Source organism: Oncorhynchus keta, chromosome 29 (genome assembly GCF_023373465.1).
Source record: "Oncorhynchus keta strain PuntledgeMale-10-30-2019 chromosome 29, Oket_V2, whole genome shotgun sequence".
Classification (NCBI taxonomy): domain Eukaryota; kingdom Metazoa; phylum Chordata; class Actinopteri; order Salmoniformes; family Salmonidae; genus Oncorhynchus; species Oncorhynchus keta.
Window position 1 is genome coordinate 4,846,142 of NC_068449.1, and position 23,608 is coordinate 4,869,749.

The 23,608-nt window shown below is 42.0% G+C and overlaps 1 protein-coding gene across 2 annotated transcripts in view; it reads right to left on the reverse strand.

The window, feature by feature from the left end:
• The window catches only part of LOC118362220 (hippocalcin-like protein 1), a 26,867-nt gene extending 5,236 nt beyond the window's left edge, over positions 1 to 21,631 (reverse strand). For both annotated transcript variants that reach the window (XM_052485809.1, XM_052485810.1), the window contains exons 1-2: positions 21,402 to 21,631; positions 3,099 to 3,642 (exon numbers count right to left, since the gene is read on the reverse strand). In XM_052485809.1, the coding sequence (XP_052341769.1) occupies positions 3,099 to 3,476 (378 nt within the window). In that variant the 5' untranslated portion in view covers positions 3,477 to 3,642; positions 21,402 to 21,631. The remainder of the gene's footprint in view (positions 1 to 3,098; positions 3,643 to 21,401) is intronic.
• Positions 21,632 to 23,608: the final 1,977 nt, after the last annotated feature.

Here is a 23,608-nt window from a genome sequence, read left to right on the forward strand (position 1 = left end):
GCAATGATGATGGCACTTGTTTACTTGCAGGTAACTATGGTTGACAAAGGAAGAACAATGATTCCAAGCACCATCCTCCTTTTCAAGCTTCCAGTCTGTTATTCGAACTCAATCAGCATGACAGAGTGATCTCCAGCCTTGTCCTCGTCAACACTCACACCTGTGTTAACGAGAGAATCACTGACATGATGTCAGCTGGTCCTTTTGTGGCAGGGCTGAAATGCAGTGGAAATGTTTTTGGGGGGATTCAGTTCATTTGCATGGCAAAGAGGGACTTGGGCAATTAATTGCAATTCATCTGATCACTCTTCATAACATTCTGGAGTATATGCAAATTGCCATCATACAAACTGAGGCAGCAGTTTGTGAAAATTAATATTTGTATCATTCTTAAAACGTTTGGCCACGACTGTACAGTACACCTCATGTTGCTGATCCTCTCCAACAGGCTCAGAAGTTGTAGAAAAAAATGTGGGTTTAGTTAAAGGTAAAATCCACAAAATAACTATTTTGGTATTTGTTTCATTAGTCCTCTATTGATTCAGTCCCAAACTGTTTTACATGTCAGTGATCAAGTTGTCAAGATTTAGAACTTTCAAAATACAGAAAGTTTCACAGTATGATGCATTTTGCACCATATGACCTCTTGACGAGCTCGCTAGATGTTGGCTTAACCTTTTTATTGTGGTGGGCTAAATCAGGATCACACAGAGTGTTTCTAGGTAGTCTTAAAACAAATCCACTTTGAAACAAATGAATACACCTCACACACATGGTTATGGCCTTAAAAACAAGAACACACCTGTACCAATACAGATATGGAGTTTAAATATTAAAATATTACCTTTTGAGTTTGCATCCCAATATTGCACTTTTTACACATCACAGAAGACTGAAATATAACAAAACTGTTTGATAGTGAAACACTGGATTTTCAGTGGGTTATGTTTTTAAAAATGTTTATTAATTCTGAAAAAGAACAATAGCATTCCACCCATGAGGCCACTAGACTACAGGAAATGGATCTATGGTTGCAACACTACCCCCTTCCTTCAGGAGAGTGTGTCCCCACTTACTATACCAACTCCCTCACGTGTACATGTATACACGTCTCTTGGCTGGCTTCTAGGGAACCATCCGACTTCTGAAACCAATGTAGTGAATTCTGGGGGAAGCCCCGACTGGGACTCAACCCCTGATCCAGCGTCTGTCAAGCCAACACCTTAACAGTTACACTAAGAGGTTCGTAGTAGCTACAGTGCATTCAGGAAGTATTCAGACCACATCATTTCCCCCACATTGTTACTTTACAGCCTTATTCTAAAATGTATTAAATATTTCCCTCATCAATCTACACACATGTTGTTTAGAATTTGTATCACATTTATTACAAACAAAAAACAGAAATACCTTCTTGACGTAAGTATTCTGACCCTTTGTTATGAGAATCGAAATTGTGCTCAGGTGCATCCTGTTTCCATTGATCATCCTTGAGATGTTTCTACAACTTGATTGGAGTCAACCTGTGGGGAATTCAATTGATTGGACATGATTTGGATAGGCAAACCACTGTCTATATAAGGTCCCACAGTTGACAGTGCAGAGCAAAAACTAAGCCATGAGGTCGAAGGAATTGTCCGTAGAGCTCCGAGACAGGCAGAGATCTTGGGAAGGGTGCCAAAACATTTCTGCAGCATTTAAGTTCCCCAAGAACACAGTGGCCTCCATCATTCTTAAATAGAAGAAGATTGGAACCACTAAGACTCTTCCTTCAGCTGGCTGCCCAACCAAACTGAGCAATCGGAGGAGAAGGGCCTTGATCGGGGAGGTGACCAAGAACCCAATGGTACTACTCTGACAGAGCTCCCAAGTTCCTCTATGGAGATGGGAAAATCTCTCAGAAGGAAAACCATCTGTGCACCACTCCACCAATCAGGCCTTTATGTTCGAGTGGCCAGACAGAAGCCACTCCTCAGCCCACTTAGAGTTGGTCAAAGGCACCTAAAGGACTCTCAGACCATGAGAAACAACATTCTCTGGTCGGATAAAACCAAGACAGAACTTTGGCCTAAATGCCAAGCGTCACATCTGGAGGAAACTTGCCACCAACCCTATGGTGAAGCACGGTGGTGGAAGCATCACACTGTGGGGATGTTTTACATGATAGTCAGGATGGAGGGAAAGATGAACGGAGCAAAGTACAGAGATCCTTGATGAAAACCTGCTCCAGAGCTCTGACGACCTCAGACTGGGGCGAAGGTTCACCTTCCAACAGGACAATGACCCTAAGCACACAGTCAAGTCAACACAGGAGTGGCTTCGGGACAGGTCTGTGAATGTCCTTGAGTGGCCCAGCCAGAGCCTGGATTTGAAACCAATCGAACATCTCTGGAGAGACCTGAAAATAGCTATCCAGCTACACTCCCCATCCAACCTGACAGAGCTTGAGAGGATCTGCAGAGAAGAATGAGAGGAACACCCCAAATACAGGTGTGCCAAGCATCCCTAAGAAGACTCGAGGCTGTAATCGCTGTCAAAGGTGCTTCAGCAAAGTACTGAGTAAAAGGTCTGAATACTAATATAAATGTGATATTTGCATTTTTTTAATTTTACACATTAGAAAAAACGTCTAAAAATCTGTTTTTGCTTTGTCATTATGGGATATTGTGTGTGGATTGATGAAGGGGAAAACATTATTTAATTAATTTTCGAATAAGGCTGTAACGTAACAAAATGTGGAAAAGATGAGGTCTGAGTACTTTCCGAATGCACTGTAATTCCAAAAATGTATGTAGCAACTGTAGATTCTAGCTTCAAGGTGGATAAATGAGGGATACACTGATTACTGTCTACTTACTATGTGATAGATGCTGTGTTTTGACACTTCAGTCTATTAGCTTCCACAAACTTTACTCATTTCTATAATCCATTGGTCCTTGTGTTGATTTTATAACGAATTTTAAATTCGTATTTACAACGGCGGCCTACCCCAGACCAAACCCGGACGATGGTGGGCCAATTGTGCGCAGCCCTATGGGACTCCCAATCACGACCGGATGTTACAATCCACCGGTGGAAGATAGGGGATTGAGACTAACCTGTACGATCTCCAGCATCTCCGCGCGGCTGATGTATCCGTTCCCATCCAGGTCGTACATGCTGAAGGCCCACTTGAGCTTCTGCTCCAGCTTGCCTCGTGACGTTACGCTCAGCGCGATGATGAACTCCCGGAAGTCTATCGTCCCGTCTGCGTTGGTGTCGAACGTGCGGAAGACGTGCTCGGAAAATTTGGAGGCGTCCCCGTACGGGAAGAAGTTGGCATAGATCTTCTTGAACTCATCCACAGTCAGGTGGCCCGTGGGGCAGTCTTTTAGGAAGCCTCTGTACCACTCCTGGAGCTCGTGGTCAGTGAACTCTGTGTTCTCGCGCAGGTCATTCAGCACCTCCGGCCGTAGCTTGCTGTTCTGTTTGCCCATGGCTGAGGCAGCCCCTCCTCTCGCCCAGTTTGTGTTTCTCTCCCTCCTTCAAGACGAGTCTTTTGACGTTTTCTTGTTTTCTTTCACAGTCTTGTGTTTTCCTCCAATCTGCAACTGACTCCTTTTTCCTGGAGGGGAATGGGCAGGGGGGTTGATGGAAGATAGCCTATAGAGAGGACAGAGAGAGAGAACCTGGTAATAGGGGTACGTACACTAGGTATATTTTTTATCCTTTAGAAGGCTAGGATCCAGTTTGTTTGGAAAGAACCCATGACATCTGGCCAACTCTGAGTTAGCATCTGCATGACAACGTCTGGCCAGCTCTGAGGTAGAATCTGCATGACAACATCTAGCCAGCTCTGAGGTAGAATCTGCATGACAATATCTAGCCAGCTCTGAGGTACAATCTGCATGACAACATCTGGCCAGCTCTGAGGTAGCATCTGCATGACAACATCTAGCCAGCTATGAGGTAGCATCTGCATGACAACGTCTGGCCAGCTCTGAGGTAGAATCTTCATTACAACATCTGGCCAGCTTTGAGGGAATGAGTTAAAAACTGAAGTCTTCAATAATGGTATAATCTGACATGAGTCGACTTATACTTTGAAAACTTCACTGCTGACACACTTTTTTGGGATTGTATTAACAGCGGATTTATTAAAAAATATATATGGTTTTGAGTGAACTATCCCTTTAACATACTCATTCACAAATGAAACAAACAAGAGGTTACTAAGGCAACGAGCAGCTCAAAATATGAAACTCCAGCTGTCCGTAATAAAATACAATGAGATCTACATTTTTAGATAAATCGATTTATGCATCTGATGGAAAACCTACAATACATCAATTAGCTGGTAAATCCTAACTAATTTGCCAATTCATTTGTCTATTAGGAGATGAAAACTTCACATGCAGCGCATATTCATTAGGCATAATTATTGACCTTAAAGAAACATTTTTACATCATCAGGATGTTTTACAATGATGTCTAAATGGTTTTTCAAATACATGTGTGATTTTCCGTGAGTTTAGCTATGCACACTGAGTGTATGGGATTTTCCATAGTCGTGAGTTTAGCTATGCACACTGAGTGTATGTGATTTTCCATAGTCGTGAGTTTAGCTATGCACACTGAGTGTATGTGATATTCCATTGGCGTGAGTTTAGCTATGCACACTGAGGGTATGTGATATTCCATTGTCGTGAGTTTAGCTATGCACACTGAGCGTATGTGATTTTCCATAGTCGTGAGTTTAGCTATGCACACTGAGCGTATGTGATTTTCCATTGTCGTGAGTTTAGCTATGCACACTGAGCGTATGTGATTTTCCATTGTCGTGAGTTTAGCTATGCACACTGAGCGTATGTGATTTTCCATTGTCGTGAGTTTAGCTATGCACACTGAGTGTATGTAATATTCCATTGTCGTGAGTTTAGCTATGCACACTGAGTGTATGTGATTTTCCATTGTCGTGAGTTTAGCTATGCACACTGCGTGTATGTGATTTTCCATTGCCGTGAGTTTAGCTATGCACACTGAGTGTGTGTGATTTTCCATTGTCATGAGTTTAGCTATGCACACTGAGTGTGTGTGATTTTCCATTGTCGTGAGTTTAGCTATGCACACTGAGTGTATGTGATTTTCCATTGTCATGAGTTTAGCTATGCACACTGAGTGTGTGTGATTTTCCATTGTCGTGAGTTTAGCTATGCACACTGAGTGTATGTGATATTACATTGTTGTGAGTTTAGCTATGCACACTGAGTGTATGTGATTTTCCATTGTTGTGAGTTTAGCTATGCACACTGAGTGTATGTGATTTTCCATTGTCGTGAGTTTAGCTATGCACACTGATGTATGGGATTTTCCATTGTCGTGAGTTTAGCTATGCACACTGAGTGTATGTGATATTCCATTGTTGTGATTTTAGCTATGCACACTGAGTGTATGTGATATTCCATTGTTGTGAGTTTAGCTATGCACACTGAGTGTATGTGATATTCCATTGTCATGAGTTTAGCTATGCACACTGAGTGTATGTGATTTTCCATTGTCGTGAGTTTAGCTATGCACACTGAGTGTATGTGATTTTCCATTGTCGTGAGTTTAGCTATGCACACTGAGTGTATGTAATTTTCTATTGTCGTGAGTTTAGCTATGCACACTGAGTGTATGTGATTTTCCATTGTCATGAGTTTAGCTATGCACACTGAGTGTATGTAATTTTCCATTGTCGTGAGTTTAGCTATGCACACTGCGTGTATGTGATTTTCCATTGCCGTGAGTTTAGCTATGCACACTGAGTGTATGTGATATTCCATTGTTGTGAGTTTAGCTATGCACACTGAGTGTATTAGTTGTGTGTATATGCCTTTATTTTTGAGTGTCTGATAATCCATTAATTAATAAGACTGCATTATGATTAATGACAAACAACTACCATCTGCTATAAAATTAACACTAGTTTCAGATGAACTACAGGAAGATGGAAGGTACTATACAGGACATGATGAACTACAGGAAGATGGAACGTACTATACAGGACATGATGAACTACAGGAAGATGGAAGGTACTATATAGGACATGATGAACTACATGAAGATGGAAGGTACTATATAGGACATGATGAACTACAGGAAGATGGAAGGTACTATACAGGACATGATGAACTACAGGAAGATGGAAGGTACCATAGAGGACATGATGAACTACAGGAAGATGGAAGGTACCATAGAGGACATGATGAACTACAGGAAGATGGAAGGTACTATACAGGACATGATGAACTACAGGAAGATGGAAGGTACTATATAGGACATGATGAACTACAGGAAGATGGAAGGTACCATAGAGGACATGATGAACTACAGGAAGATGGAAGGTACCATAGAGGACATGATGAACTACAGGAAGATGGAAGGTACCACAGAGGACATGATGAACTACAGGAAGATGGAAGGTACCATAGAGGACATGATGAACTACAGGAAGATGGAAGGTACCATAGAGGACATGATGAACTACAGGAAGATGGAAGGTACCATAGAGGACATGATGAACTACAGGAAGATGGAAGGTACCACAGAGGACATGATGAACTACAGGAAGATGGAAGGTACCATAGAGGACATGATGAACTACGGGAAGATGGAAGGTACCATAGAGGACATGATGAACTACAGGAAGATGGAAGGTACCACAGAGGACATGATGAACTACAGGAAGATGGAAGGTACCATAGAGGCCATGATGAATAGTTTTAATCAAAGGGATGTGGAATGAGCAAGTTAGAGTTTTTCATCATGGGTCTTGTTCTGGTGGCAGCTCTGCAGAGTGAATCTGATTTTCAACCAAACCTTAATCACACTGCTAACCCTAATGCCTAACCCTAACCTTAAATTAGGAACAAAAAGCTTTTTTTCCCTTCTTTTTTTTATTTGTACAATTTAGCCAGTTTTAACTTTGCAGCTGGCCTATCTAAGGGGAAATCGATCAGTTCTCGTGACAAGACTCGTGACAATAAACGTCAACTTGCATAGAGTCATAATAAGGGCTAACCTACGGCCTGACCCATCTCCTTATGTATTCCTAACCCCCTGTTGCAAAAAGTGACATCCACAAAACATATTACATTTTACATTTATATTTGAGTAATTTAGCAGACACTCTTATCCAGAACGACGTACAGTTGTGAGTGCATACGTCTTCATACTGGTCCCCCGGTGGGAATCAAATCAATATACAACCCAAAAGCCTCCTAGCGTCCCACGCATGTTTTCTTTAACCTAAACACTAAAACTAAGGGCATTTATACACATGAAATTCACTACCCTGGTTTAGTTCCTGGAGTGTTTGTGACAATTCAACAGAATACGTTTTGCTTTCACAAAACAGTTTCAGGGTGCGATTAGCAAGACGCACATTCTACATGACGTTCGTGAGATTGTTTACAACGGGCACAAAAGTTCCACGCGACTCGCGCTGCCGAGTCACAGTACCTGGTAAATTGGTCCTGGATCTTAGACCCACTACTCATGGATCTTGGACCCACTACCAAACGCTCCAGTATCTGGATCATAAGGGGATATGGGAAAGTGGCCTAAAACTAAAACTAAGGGGCTGGATTCAATCCGTGTCGCCGAAGTATCGTGGAAGATCCGCATTAAAATATAAAGGTAATTACCGATTGAGCCGACATATGCAGTGTTTACCGTGAACGCAGTCTCCGCTTTTAATTGCCAATAAAGCGGATCTCGAGCAATACGGATTGAATATAGCCTTAAATAATATTAAAATAAAATAGAAAAATCTGTATACAACTTCAACTAAACAAAAAATAGCGAGTCAGGTCTGAAAAACTAACTGAAACTAAACTGAATTCAAAATACATGTATAATATAAACACTATAATAATCTTGGTGTGTGTCTGTGTGGGAGACCTGCTGGATGGAGCATGCAGAATGTTATTACACTGCAGTCGTTCTCTGTGGAAATCTCATATCAGGGCATTAGAGCCCTGCCACACACACACACATTAAGTGGTGCTGGATGATCATTGACTATAGGAGGGGTCGAATGCTTCGGCCTGCTAGTCAACTCCAATCCAAACTGCTTAATCGGACAAGAGTACAACATAATTTCTGCTGCTTTTTCTCTCATTAGACACACAGTTGTTAGATAGAAACTACGTGTGATTATTTCAAGGATGATGTGCCAATTAGCTGACACTTTTATTTGAAAGCAACTGACAATGATGCTCGCTTACATTTTCCATAAGGGTGGCCCCAGCGGGAATCGAACCCACAACCCTGGAGTAGCAAGTGCCTTCCTTTATCAACTGCGCCACAGAGGACCACATATGTCCCCTATGTTGTTATATACGAATGCAATTGACTGCAGCCCTTTTGATTTGAACCAACAACAAACAAACAAAAAATTGTCATGTGGAACGCTATTTTGGCTGACTGTCATTTTGGCTGACTGTCATTATGGCTGACTGTCATTATGGATGACTGTCATTATGGCTGACTGTCATTTTGGCTGACTGTCATTATGGCTGACTGTCATTATGGATGACTGTCATTATGGCTGACTGTCATTTTGGCTGACTGTCATTATGGCTGACTGTCATTATGGCTGACTGTCATTATGGATGACTGTCATTTTGGCTGACTGTCATTATGGCTGACTGTCATTATGGATGACTGTCATTATGGCTGACTGTCATTATGGATGACTGTCATTTTGGATGACTGTCATTTTGGATGACTGTCATTATGGATGACTGTCATTATGGATGACTGTCATTATGGATGACTGTCATTATGGCTGACTGTCATTATGGATGACTGTCATTTTGGCTGACTGTCATTATGGATGACTGTCATTATGGATGACTGTCATTATGGATGACTGTCATTTTGGATGACTGTCATTATGGATGACTGTCATTATGGCTGACTGTCATTATGGATGACTGTCATTATGGATGACTGTCATTATGGATGACTGTCATTATGGCTGACTGTCATTATGGATGACTGTCATTATGGATGACTGTCATTTTGGATGACTGTCATTATGGATGACTGTCATTATGGATGACTGTCATTTTGGATGACTGTCATTTTGGATGACTGTCATTATGGATGACTGTCATTTTGGATGACTGTCATTTTGGCTGACTGTCATTATGGATGACTGTCATTATGGATGACTGTCATTTTGGCTGACTGTCATTATGGATGACTGTCATTATGGATGACTGTCATTTTGGCTGACTGTCATTTTGGCTGACTATCATTATGGATGACTATCATAATGGATGACTGTCATTATGGATGACTGTCATTATGACAGTTATCCATCCTGTCTGCCCAAAATATGCCCTCTCCTGGGGGTGCTTGTTCCAAGCAAGGGCTGTTCAATTACGTTTCTGAAGGGTTGAAAAACTGTTTTGTTTCTACCTGGTAGTTAATTGCACTCGTCTGGTGTCCCAGGTCTGAATCAGTCCCTTATTAGAAGGAGAGGATGTAAACCAGAAGGGATTCTGCCCCCCAAGACCGACATTGATCATTCTATTTGCCATGTGAATATAGTGTAACAATATGTGCTCCCTCCTTTCCCCCTGGCTTGGCACCCCCTGGCTTGGCACCCCCTGGCTTGGCACCCCCTGGCTTGGCACCCCCTGGCTTGGCTGTGTATCGTATTGGCAGATGCTTGGCACCCCCTGGCTTGGCACCCCCTGGCTTGGCTGTGTATTGTGTTGGCAGGTGCTTGGCACCCCCTAGCTTGGCTGTGTATTGTGTTGGCAGGTGCTTGGCACCCCCTAGCTTGGCTGTGTATCGTATTGGCAGATGCTTGGCACCCCCTGGCTTGGCACCCCCTGGCTTGACTGTGTATTGTGTTGGCAGGTGCTTGGCACCCCCTGGCTTGGTTGTGTATTGTGTTGGCAGGCGCTTGGCACCCCTAGTGCTGTGGTGTTGGCACCACCCGTTGGCTTGGTGTGTGCTTGGCACCCCCTTGTGTTGTGTTGGCAGGTGCTTGGCACCCGTTGGCTTGGCTGTGTATTGTGTTGGCAGATGCTTGGCACCCCCTTGGTTGTGTATTGTGTTGGCAGGTGCTTGGCACCCGTGTGGCTTGGCTGTGTATTGTGTTGGCAGGTGCTTGGCACCCCCTGGCTTGGTTGTGTATTGTGTTGGCAGGCGCTTGGCACCCGTTGGCTTGGCTTTGTATTGTGTTGGCAGGTGCTTGGCACCCCCTGGCTTGGCTGTGTATTGTGTTGGCAGGTGCTTGAAACCCCTGGCTCAGATCCCAGTGAGCCCTTTGTGTGATGGTCCGACAGCTGGCACTATGCCCTCAGAGCCAGGAGGCCAGGGCATCTGCTTTGGGGCCTTCTGGGTGGTTTTCTAAGGACTGCTGCACTCACTACCCCATAATCACAAACTGATTGAATCAATGTTTTTCCACATCATTTAACAGAAAAATGCAATGTGATGACATTGTGGAAAACTGATTGGATTTTTAAAAAAGTCTCAATGTAAAGGAATTTGGTAAATATGTCATTTAAAAAATATTTTAAATCCAATGTGATGGTTAAATTATTTGTTGATTTTCATGTTGAATTATTTTTAGCGGACAACTCAATTAAATGTAAATCAAACTAGATGTTGAACTGAAGGGGTATTGTTTCACCTCACAACAATAGTGAGCGCAGGGTTCAGACTCTTCAACCAGGGCTAGTTAGTTCAATCAAATCTGCACAAAAAAAAAACAATGTTCCTGTCTGCACCTTGAGAAGACTTGCTTCAGATCATATAACTGGGACTAAGCTAACTGGTTTGGGACAGATCAACTGTTGTACATTTTATATGTATTCATGTACACTGAACAAACATATTAACACAACATGCAACAATTTCAAACACGGCGGTGGATAAAAGGGATGGAAACACATTTCTGCACACAATTTGAGCGAATAATCTTTTTGTGCGTATGGAAAAGGTCTGGGAGTCTTTTATTTCGGCTCATGAAAACATGGGACCAACACTTTACATGTTGCGTTTTATATTTTTTGTTGAGTGTATTTTTCTCCGTGCAGGGAAATGCGCTTTTCGAAAGTGCAGGTTTATTGAGGAGACCAAAGTAAACACACTATTGTAACGTTTCTGAAATATTCTCTTCATAACATTGTCGTGTTGCTGTTTGTTGCGACTTGGCTACCTGCCAAACTGTTCATTTATTACTTTTAATAACCATTTAACCAAAACTCTGCATTTAACACATTTAACACGAACATCTTAGTTTTTTTCTCGTTCAACTTTCTCCATTCAACTTTCAACCCCGCACGCTTTAGTACTTGGATACCAACAACCGAGCCAGGCTACCAAGAGCTGAACTCATTCAACGCTCTCTTTGGGTGTTCCCTCCATGGCTGTGGATGCCCCTCCAGCTACTTCTCCCTGTCCTAGTCAATCAACTGCCTGGGCACAGCCTGGCCCACCGCGGCCCCCTTCCCCTGGGCCGTGCTCTCTGGATCAGAGCTCTGTCCCTTTGGCTGTTGAGGCCTGCACACAGCCCTCTTCTCAGGTGAGTTCTTTGGCTCTGGCCTCACAGTCTGCTTTGAGACACGGCAGATGCTGGATCATTCCGGGCTATTGTGATAGGTTCGATGTTGAGGCATATATCTAAACCTGGGGAAAAGACTTTGTGTTTTCCAGGGGCAAAAGTTCAGGATATCACCAGGTTGCTTCCTTCCTGTGTGTCAGGGAATGATACTGTCATGGTTCATGTGGGGTCAAAGTTCAGGACATCATCAGGTTGCTTCCCGAGGCTGTGTCAGGGAATGATACTGTCATGGTTCATGTGGGGTCAAATAGCATTATGAAAGGCAGCTCAGAACAGCTGAAGATGGATTTTAAAGAACTGATTGTTGGTGACAAGTAGTGACCCAAACGCCCCATAATATCTGTCCCTCTGCCTTCCCTAAATGGTGGCATTGAATGGTTCAGCAGGCTTTTATCCCTCCATAACTGGCTATCAGACTATGGCAGCTCTGTGGGTGTATTATTTATTGACCCTTTTGATACCTTCTGGAAACAATGATGGCACTATTAAGAGGATGTGATCCACCCAAATCATTTGGTTTCCTGGGTCCTTTCACAGCATTGTAAGGCTGTGTTGACACAATGACTTATCAATGACCCAAGCCCAGCTCAGCTAATCCCTACCATTGTGTCGCTGCGTTGGCATAATGCTTAAGCAAATGTACATTATCCCAGGGGCGTTGGAAGACAATGTAAGTAACCTAATTTATGTCCCTCTTACTACCCTGAATGGCTCTGCTGACCCTACAGCTATTGTATGCAGCAATCATATGCCTATGAACCATTTATACTGTTAGCACTGAGGTGGTGTGTCCTAGTAGGAAGTCCACTGTGTGCAGCTCACCCTGCACTAACATAAATAACCCAAGCATGTCTACCTCTGCTAAGCTTCCCAGTAAAGCAAGTTAAACTATCAAGAATCCCAGAAAAGGGTTTAAAAATAACTCACATTAACATATGTAGCTTAAGAAACAAGGTTCATGAAATCAATAATTTCCTAGTAACAGATGACATTCATATTCTGACAATCTCTGAAACTCACTTTGATAAAACCTTTGATGATGCTGTCACACCCCGATTTGTTTCACCTGTCCTTGTGCTTGTCTCCACCCCCCTCCAGGTGTAACCCATCCAGGTGTTGCCCATCTTCCCACTATCCTGTGTATTTATACCTGTGTTCTCTGTTTGTCTGTTGCCAGCCATCTTGTCTGGTCAGGTTTTACCAACGTGCTTTTCAGGCTTCCTTTAAAAAAAATCACGTTCTATTTGCTAGTTTTCCTGGTTCTGACTATTCTGCCTGCCCTGACACTGAGCCTGCCTGTCCTGACCCCAAGCCTGCCTGTTGTCCTGTACCTGTCTGACTCTGACCTAATTACGAACCTCTGCCTGCCCTGACCCCGAGCCTGCCTGCTGTCCTGTACCTGTCTGACTCTGACCTAATTACGAACCTCTGCCTGCCCTGACCCCGAGCCTGCCTGCTGTCCTGTACCTGTCTGACTCTGACCTAATTACGAACCTCTGCCTGCCCTGACCCCGAGCCTGCCTGTTGTCCTGTACCTGTCTGACTCTGACCTAATTACGAACCTCTGCCTGTCCTGACCCCGAGCCTGCCTGCGGTCCTGTACCTGTCTGACTCTGACCTAATTATGAACCTCTGCCTGCCCTGACCCCGAGCCTGCCTGCCTGCCATCCTGTGCCTGCCTGACTCTGACCTAATTTCAAACCTCTGCCTGCACTGACCCCGAGCCTGCCTGCCATCCTGTACCTGTCTGACTCTGACCTAATTACAAACCCCTGCCTGTATTCGAACTGCCCTTTGCCTGCCCCGTGTTTACAATAAATTATCTGACAACTGTACAGTCTGCTTCCTGTGTCTGTATCTGGGTCATAGCCTGAGTCGTGATGCAGTGATAGCAATACATGGTTATAAGAACTATAGAAAAGACAGAAATGCCAAAGGTCGAGATGTGGCTGTTTATATTCAGAACCACATTCCTGTAAAGCTTAGAGAGGATCTCATGTTAAATACTGTTGAAGTAATATCAGCCTATCAGGGTTAACAATCAGCCTATCAACAATCAGCCTATCAGGGTTAACAATCAGCCTATCAGGGTTAACAATCAGCCTATCAGGGTTACAAACAGCACAGGAATGAAATCAACCAACATGTATTGATCAAATCTTTACTCTGCGTTCTTAACAACACTATCAGCAAGGCAGGTCTTAAAGGCCCTAGTTTTGTTGCACCTTGACTACTGTTCAGTTGTGTGGTCAGGTGCCACAAAGAGGGACTTAGGAAAATTGCAGTTGACAGCATAGCTGCTCCTTTGATGTACACAGAGAGCTAACATTAATAATATGCATGTTAATCTCTCCTGGCTAAAAGTGGAGGAGAGAATGACTTCATCACCACTTTTATTTGTGAGAGGTGAATGTTGAATGCACATGTTGAATGCACCGAGCAGTTTGCCAGTAGTTTGAACTACTGGCACACAGCTCGGACACCCATGCATACCCCACAAGACATGCCACCAGAGGTCTCTTCACAGTCCCCAAGTCCAGAACAGACTATGGGAGGCGCACGGTACTACATAGAGCCATGACTACATGGAACTCTATTCCACAGTACTACATAGAGCCATGACTACATGGTACTCTATTCCACAGTACTACATAGAGCCATGACTACATGGTACTCTATTCCACAGTACTACATAGAGCCATGACTACATGGTACTCTATTCCACAGTACTACATAGAGCCATGACTACATTGTACTCTATTCCACAGTACTACATAGAGCCATGACTACATGGAACTCTATTCCACAGTACTACATAGAGCCATGACTACATGGTACTCTATTCCACAGTACGACATAGAGCCATGACGACATGGAACTCTATTCCACAGTACTACATAGAGCCATGACTACATGGTACTCTATTCCACAGTACTACATAGAGCCATGACTACATGGTACTCTATTCCACAGTACTACATAGAGCCATGACTATAGGGAACTCTATTCCACAGTACTACATAGAGCCATGACTACATGGTACTCTAATTCCACAGTACTACATAGAGCCATGACTACATGGTACTCTATTCCACAGTACTACATAGAGCCATGACTACATGGTACTCTAATTCCACAGTACTACATAGAGCCATGACTACATGGTACTCTATTCCACAGTACTACATAGAGCCATGACTACATGGTACTCTATTCCACAGTACTACATAGAGCCATGACTACATGGAACTCTATTCCACAGTACTACATAGAGCCATGACTACATGGTACTCTATTCCACAGTACTACATAGAGCCATGACTACATGGTACTCTATTCCACAGTACTACATAGAGCCATGACTACATGGAACTCTATTCCACAGTACTACATAGAGCCATGACTACATGGTACTCTATTCCACAGTACTACATAGAGCCATGACTACATGGAACTCTATTCCACAGTACTACATAGAGCCATGACTACATGGTACTCTATTCCACAGTACTACATAGAGCCATGACTACATGGTACTCTATTCCACAGTACTACATAGAGCCATGACTATAGGGAACTCTATTCCACAGTACTACATAGAGCCATGACTACATGGTACTCTAATTCCACAGTACTACATAGAGCCATGACTACATGGTACTCTATTCCACAGTACTACATAGAGCCATGACTACATGGTACTCTAATTCCACAGTACTACATAGAGCCATGACTACATGGTACTCTATTCCACAGTACTACATAGAGCCATGACTACATGGTACTCTAATTCCACAGTACTACATAGAGCCATGACTACATGGTACTCTATTCCACAGTACTACATAGAGCCATGACTACATGGTACTCTATTCCACAGTACTACATAGAGCCATGACTACATGGAACTCTATTCCACAGTACTACATAGAGCCATGACTACATGGTACTCTATTCCACAGTACTACATAGAGCCATGACTACATGGTACTCTATTCCACAGTACTACATAGAGCCATGACTACATGGAACTCTATTCCACAGTACTACATAGAGCCATGACTACATGGTACTCTATTCCACAGTACTACATAGAGCCATGACTACATGGTACTCTATTCCACAGTACTACATAGAGCCATGACTACATGGAACTCTATTCCACAGTACTACATAGAGCCATGACTACATGGTACTCTATTCCACAGTACTACATAGAGCCATGACTACATGGTACTCTATTCCACAGTACTACATAGAGCCATGACTACATGGTACTCTATTCCACAGTACTACATAGAGCCATGACTACATGGTACTCTATTCCACAGTACTACATAGAGCCATGACTACATGGTACTCTATTCCACAGTACTACATAGAGCCATGACTACATGGTACTCTATTCCACAGTACTACATAGAGCCATGACTACATGGAACTCTATTCCACAGTACTACATAGAGCCATGACTACATGGTACTCTATTCCACAGTACTACATAGAGCCATGACTACATGGTACTCTATTCCACAGTACTACATAGAGCCATGACTACATGGAACTCTATTCCACAGTACTACATAGAGCCATGACTACATGGTACTCTAATTCCACAGTACTACATAGAGCCATGACTACAAGGTACTCTATTCCACAGTACTACATAGAGCCATGACTACATGGTACTCTAATTCCACAGTACTACATAGAGCCATGACTACATGGTACTCTATTCCACAGTACTACATAGAGCCATGACTACATGGTACTCTATTCCACAGTACTACATAGAGCCATGACTACATGGTACTCTATTCCACAGTACTACATAGAGCCATGACTACATGGTACTCTATTCCACAGTACTACATAGAGCCATGACTACATGGTACTCTAATTCCACAGTACTACATAGAGCCATGACTACATGGTACTCTATTCCACAGTACTACATAGAGCCATGACTACATGGAACTCTATTCCACAGTACTACATAGAGCCATGACTACATGGTACTCTATTCCACAGTACTACATAGAGCCATGACTACATGGAACTCTATTCCACAGTACTACATAGAGCCATGACTACATGGTACTCTATTCCACATCAAGTAACTGATGCAAATAGTAGAATCAGATTTTAAAAAACAGATACAAAAACAGCTTATGGAACAGCAGGGACTGTGAAGAGACACACACACACAGAGGTACAGACACATGCATACAAACACACAATAACATACGCACTATACACAATGTTGTGGCTATGTTTTAGTAGAGTAGGGGCCTGAGGGCACACACTTCAAATGTAGTGAAATCTGTTGTGAATGTCTTGTAATGTTTAAAAAAATATTATAACTGGTTTATTTTTGCTGGACCCCAGGAAAAGTAGGTGATGCCTTGGCAGCAGTTAATGGGGATCCATAATAAATCCAACTCAAACTGTAACGTTTAAAGTCACATTGCTCAATGCTCTGGCCACATCTGCAGTGACCGAGGGTTAGCTCAATGATTGTGTTCATGTCTGAAAAAGTTATATACATTATTTACTTCCTGATTTACCTTCAACCTGACAATTGTGTTACTTTATATTACATTGACTAATTATATTACTTTGACATTACATTCACTATTAATAATGCTTTATGACATCACATTCACTATTAATAATGCTTTATGACATCACATTCACTATTAGTAATGCTTTATGACATCACATGCACTATGAATAATGCTTTATGACATCACATTCACTATTAGTAATGCTTTATGACATCACATTCACTATTAGTAATGCTTTATGACATCACATTCACTATGAATAATGCTTTATGACATCACATTCACTATTAGTAATGCTTTATGACATCACATTCACTATTAGTAATGCTTTATGACATCACATGCACTATGAATAATGCTTTATGACTTTACATTCACTATTAGTAATGCTTTATGACATCACATTCACTATTAGTAATGCTTTATGACATCACATTCACTATTAGTAATACTTTCTACCTTCCCCTCCTCTAATCCCGATTCCCTCCTTTACTGAGTGCCTCCTCTCTCCTTATCTAATAACCAGGAAGGAAGAATAAGGAAGGAGAACTAGATACCAATCTCTAACTTCCTGGGATACACAAACACATCATAACACTGGAGTCTTGTTTAAATGATGAGTTGAGTTGTAACTTAAGCAAATACATGTTGTGATTAAAGATAGGAGGGGAGTGCCTTAGTTTTTGTCAGCCAGTCAGAATGATTAGACTAAGTCTGAAAGGAGTGTGACTTATCTGGACAGGGTGAGTCTTTAGGAAACATACAGTAGTGTATGATCCATCATTTTAAACATTCTGGAAATGATTCAGAAAAATAAATCATCCAATCATCATAATAAGAAACATTTAGGGGGTGGGACAACAACAAGGAATAAGAAAAACAGGAAGTGGAAAATCGAGCAGCCCCAAAATATCCTGTGGGCTGCTGGGTAACAAAACGGCCATCCACTTCCTGGTGTGGGGTTTTGGCCATCGCATCCGTTCATCGAGGGAAGGAAGTCATTGTGGATGACAATAGGCTTGGAGAGCATACCCAGCCTGGACACACACACACACACACAGAGTGTGGAAGGATCTATTTTTATTACTGTAGCACATTGATTGAAATGTAAAATCTGTGTCCTGTGTCTCACCACATTAAGTATTTTGTATAAATAACTTCCTTAATATCTTTCTCTCAACTTCTGTTTCTGTCTAACGGGGTATGCCTTCTCCCAGGGTGCACCACACATGAAATGAGATGACACTGCACACTCTTAAAAGCCCAGTGCAGCCAAAAGTGTGATTTTCTTTTGTGATAATATCCTTTTAGTGTCAGAGCTGTATGGAAAGACCTACCTGAAATTTCAGCCTGTTTTGGTGGGATGGAGTTTTGGCCTGTGTGATGACATCACCAGGTGGAAAATTAGTTAAAGATGAACTCCAGGATCTTAACCTCAATAAATGCCTAACATATAGTACGAATTGGATTCGTGACTTAGTACAATACCTAGGATAGGATAAGTAATCCTTCTCACCCCCCCCCTTTAAGATTTAGATGCACTATTGTAAAGTGACTATTCTACTGGATGTCATAAGGTGAATGCACCAATTTGTAAGTCGCTCTGGATAAGAGCGTCTGCTAAATGACTTAAATGTAAATGTAAATACACAACAAAAACAGGGATTACTTTCAGAACCACTGGCTGAAATTAAACAAAAGTTTGACAGTGTAGGCCTCCTGAGTGGCGCAGTGGTCTAAGGCTCTGAATCGCAGTGCTAGCTGCTATTTTTGTGTCTTTTTGCCTATTTTACTTGAAAACAATAGCAGTAAGGTGCTTAATTGTCACCCAGAAAGGATTTGATATTGAGATAAAAACGGCCGCATTGGACCTTTAAAGCAACACTATTAGGACACAGGGCTACATTCAGTAGCCAAACGTTATCGAACATTGCAGATACAAGTGCCACAAACAGCCAATGGGATGCTTTGATGTGCATACATGTCAGGCATGTTTATTCTACATTCTACAGCATAGTCCTATCTGAACGTTCCAAAAGGTTGTGTCCTGCTGAACGCTCCCCAAGACGGGAAGGGCGAGCGATTTCCTGTGAAAACACGATGTTAGGAAACGGAATTCCCCACCGTACCTCTCCCCTATCTTAGGGACACGTTCTGAATGTCTCCGTGTTGCTAATGACTTACTGTAACACGTCTACCTGCACTCGTCCCTCCTTTTAAAATTCACCTCTGTTTTTAGTTGATACAATGCAAGGAGACCAACAGAGACCCTCCAGTGGAGCGGTACGTTCTAAAGCTGTCAATCATAGGACATGATGCCAGTTCCTCAGTCATTATCAGTGACAGTCATGATGTTTAGGGCAGCTCTAACCTTTTCGAAAGTGTGCTAACCACAAATTGCTCAATAAATTCAGGACATCGCTAGACTTCAGTGATCGAGACAGTTCATAGTATTTATCGTAGACTCCCTTTGCAACGTTAAAATAAACAATAAGGAGTTGACACAATAACAGATTGCCCGAGGGGCCATCTTGGCCCCCTCTGTGTACAGCACCACTTTCAACTACAATCCAACTCAGTGAAGCACGTTTCAGGGTATCCAATCAATCCCAATGTTTTCACACAGAGAGAGATGATCCCTTTGGCTTTGAGCTCAGTTCCTTCCTCTGGCACTTGCAGGCTTCTTGTGTGTTGTGCGGAATCTATAATAATTAGTGTTAGGTTTCTAGCTCACTGTCCTTTTAAACGCAAGTCCTTGGCTTGAAGCACCATTATATTTATATTAAATTAATGCGTGAATAAAATTAAAGGATTTCACTATCAGACAAGTCAGGTGACGTACTGATTTAATCAATGCATCAAATGTTCTAAAGCAGAATTTGGTGAAAAAAAACAGGACTGATGATTTTTGCAACGTCAGTTCCAAATTAATTTCCAAATGTGTTAGTACACTACTGTATAGCTACCAACCATATCATATATATATATTTTTTTTTAAACAGCAAAAAATGTCATTACCAAAAGGAATGCATTTGATAGTCCCTGAATAGTTTTTTTGACTTTCTCCAGTTCAACCATTCGTAACGGCCAATTACAATAGCGGCCAATTACAACAGGGGCCAATTACAACAGGGGCCAATTACAACAGGGGCCAATAACAACAGCGGCCAATTACAACAGCGGCCAATTACAACAGGGGCCAATTACAACAGGGGCCAATTACAACAGGGGCCAATTACAACAGGGGCCAATAACAACAGCGGCCAATTACAACAGCGGCCAATTACAACAGGGGCCAATTACAACAGGGGCCAATTACAACAGGGGCCAATTACAACAGCTAAACTCTAAAGTCCTAATGGCAGCAGGTCCTTAATACATGGAGACAGGGGATCCCTATCGTCACATATCAAATACAAAAACACTCAGACAGACAGACAGACATACAGAAAGACAGACAGGGGATCCCTATCGTCACATATCAAATACAAAAACACTCAGACAGACAAACAGACATACAGACAGACAGACAGACAGACAGGGGATCCCTATCGTCACATATCAAATACAAAAACACTCAGACAGACAGACAGACAGACAGACAGACAGACAGACAGACAGGGGATCCCTATCGTCACATATCAAATACAAAAACACTCAGACAGACAGACAGACAGACAGACAGACAGACAGACAGACAGACAGACAGACAGACAGACAGACAGACAGACAGACAGACAGACAGGGGATCCCTATCGTCACATATCAAATACAAAAACACAGATAAACACTCAGACAGACAGACAGACAGACAGACAGACAGACAGACAGACAGACAGACAGACAGACAGACAGACAGACAGACAGACAGGGATCCCTATCGACATATCAAATACAAAAACACAGATAAACACTCAGACAGACAGACAGACAGACAGACAGACAGACAGACAGACAGACAGACAGACAGACAGGACACACACAGATAGACAGGACACACAGAAGCACAGACAGACAGGACAGACAGATGCACAGACAGACAGACAGACAGACAGACAGACAGACAGACAGACAGACAGACAGTACACACAGACAGAGAGGACACACACACACACACACACACACTCCAAATAACAGCTACACATGCAATAGTTTTTGCATGACTTTCAAATGTTCCTCTCTTTCTCTCTCCCAGAATAAGCGTGCATATCTGGTCAGCTTACCACATGGAACTCTGACTCCCTCTTCTTCTCTCCACTGTCTTCTCTAAGCCAGAGTGTAACAGGATTCAGAGGGGCTCATCTGATCTGATCATAGTCGAGGCCCCCAGGCAAAACCACCGCTACTCCGCCACTAAGTACTGCCTAACGACGTCACTCCCGGGAGAAATAGAGAGAAGTGAGGGTAATTCTCTCACTGCGGCAGGCAGGAGACATTCACCAGATCCCCACACATCCCACAATCCCTCCCTCCTCCTCTAACAGGGTCACTACCCCTCCCAGCACTCACTCACACACACACGTAAACACACACACACACACACACACACACACACACACACACACACACACACACACACACACACACACACACACACACACACACACACACACACACACACACACACACACACACACACACACACACACACACACACACACACACACACACACACATACATACACACACACACACGTAAACACACACACACATGTAAACACGCACACACACACACACACACGCGTAAAACCACACACACATGTAAACACACACACACATGTAAACACACACACACACAGTCGCTCCTCCCAGCAGGCTTGACGGCTAACACACTCTGACTGGAGGATGCAGTCAGTTCAGAGATAAGTTAACATACTGTATTAGAACACATTCAGGCATAACATACTGTATTAGAACACATTCAGGCATAACATACTGTATTAGAACACATTCAGGCATAACATACTGTATTAGAACACATTCAGGCATAACATACTGTATTAGAACACATTCAGACATAACATACTGTTTTAGAACACATTCAGACATAACATACTGTATTAGAACACATTCAGACATAACATACTGTATTAGAACACATTCAGGCATAACATACTGTATTAGAACACATTCAGGCATAACATACTGTATTAGAACACATTCAGGCATAACATACTGTATTAGAACACATTCAGGCATAACATACTGTATTAGAACACATTCAGGCATAACATACTGTATTAGAACACATTCAGGCATAACATACTGTATTAGAACACATTCAGGCATAACATACTGTATTAGAACACATTCAGGCATAACATACTGGATTAGAACACATTCAGACATAACATACTGTATTAGAGCACATTCAGGCATAACATACTGTATTAGAACACATTCAGGCATAACATACTGTATTAGAACACATTCAGACATAACATACTGTATTAGAACACATTCAGACATAACATACTGTATTAGAACACATTCAGACATAACATACTGTATTAGAACACATTCAGGCATAACATACTGTATTAGAACACATTCAGGCATAACATACTGTATTAGAACACATTCAGGCATAACATACTGTATTAGAACACATTCAGACATAACATACTGTATTAGAACACATTCAGGCATAACATACTGTATTAAGGCACATTCAGACATAACATACTGTATTAGAACACATTCAGGCATAACATACTGTATTAGAACACATTCAGGCATACCATACTGTATTAGAACACATTCAGGTATAACATACTGTATTAGAACACATTCAGGCATAACATACTGTATTAGAACACATTCAGACATAACATACTGTATTAGAACACATTCAGGCATAACATACTGTATTAGAACACATTCAGGCATAACATACTGTATTAGAACACATTCAGCCATAACATACTGTATTAGAACACATTCAGACATAACATACTGTATTAGAACACATTCAGACATAACATACTGTATTAAGGCACATTCAGGCATAACATACTGTATTAGAACACATTCAGGTATAACATACTGTATTAGAACACATTCAGGCATAACATACTGTATTAGAACACATTCAGACATAACATACTGTATTAGAACACATTCAGGCATAACATACTGTATTAGAACACATTCAGACATAACATACTGTATTAGAACACATTCAGACATAACATACTGTATTAAGGCACATTCAGGCATAACATACTGTATTAGAACACATTCAGGCATAACATACTGTATTAAGACACATTCAGGCATAACATACTGTATTAGAACACATTCAGGCATAACATACTGTATTAGAACACATTCAGGCATAACATACTGTATTAGAACACATTCAGGCATAACATACTGTATTAGAACACATTCAGACATAACATACTGTATTAGAACACATTCAGACATA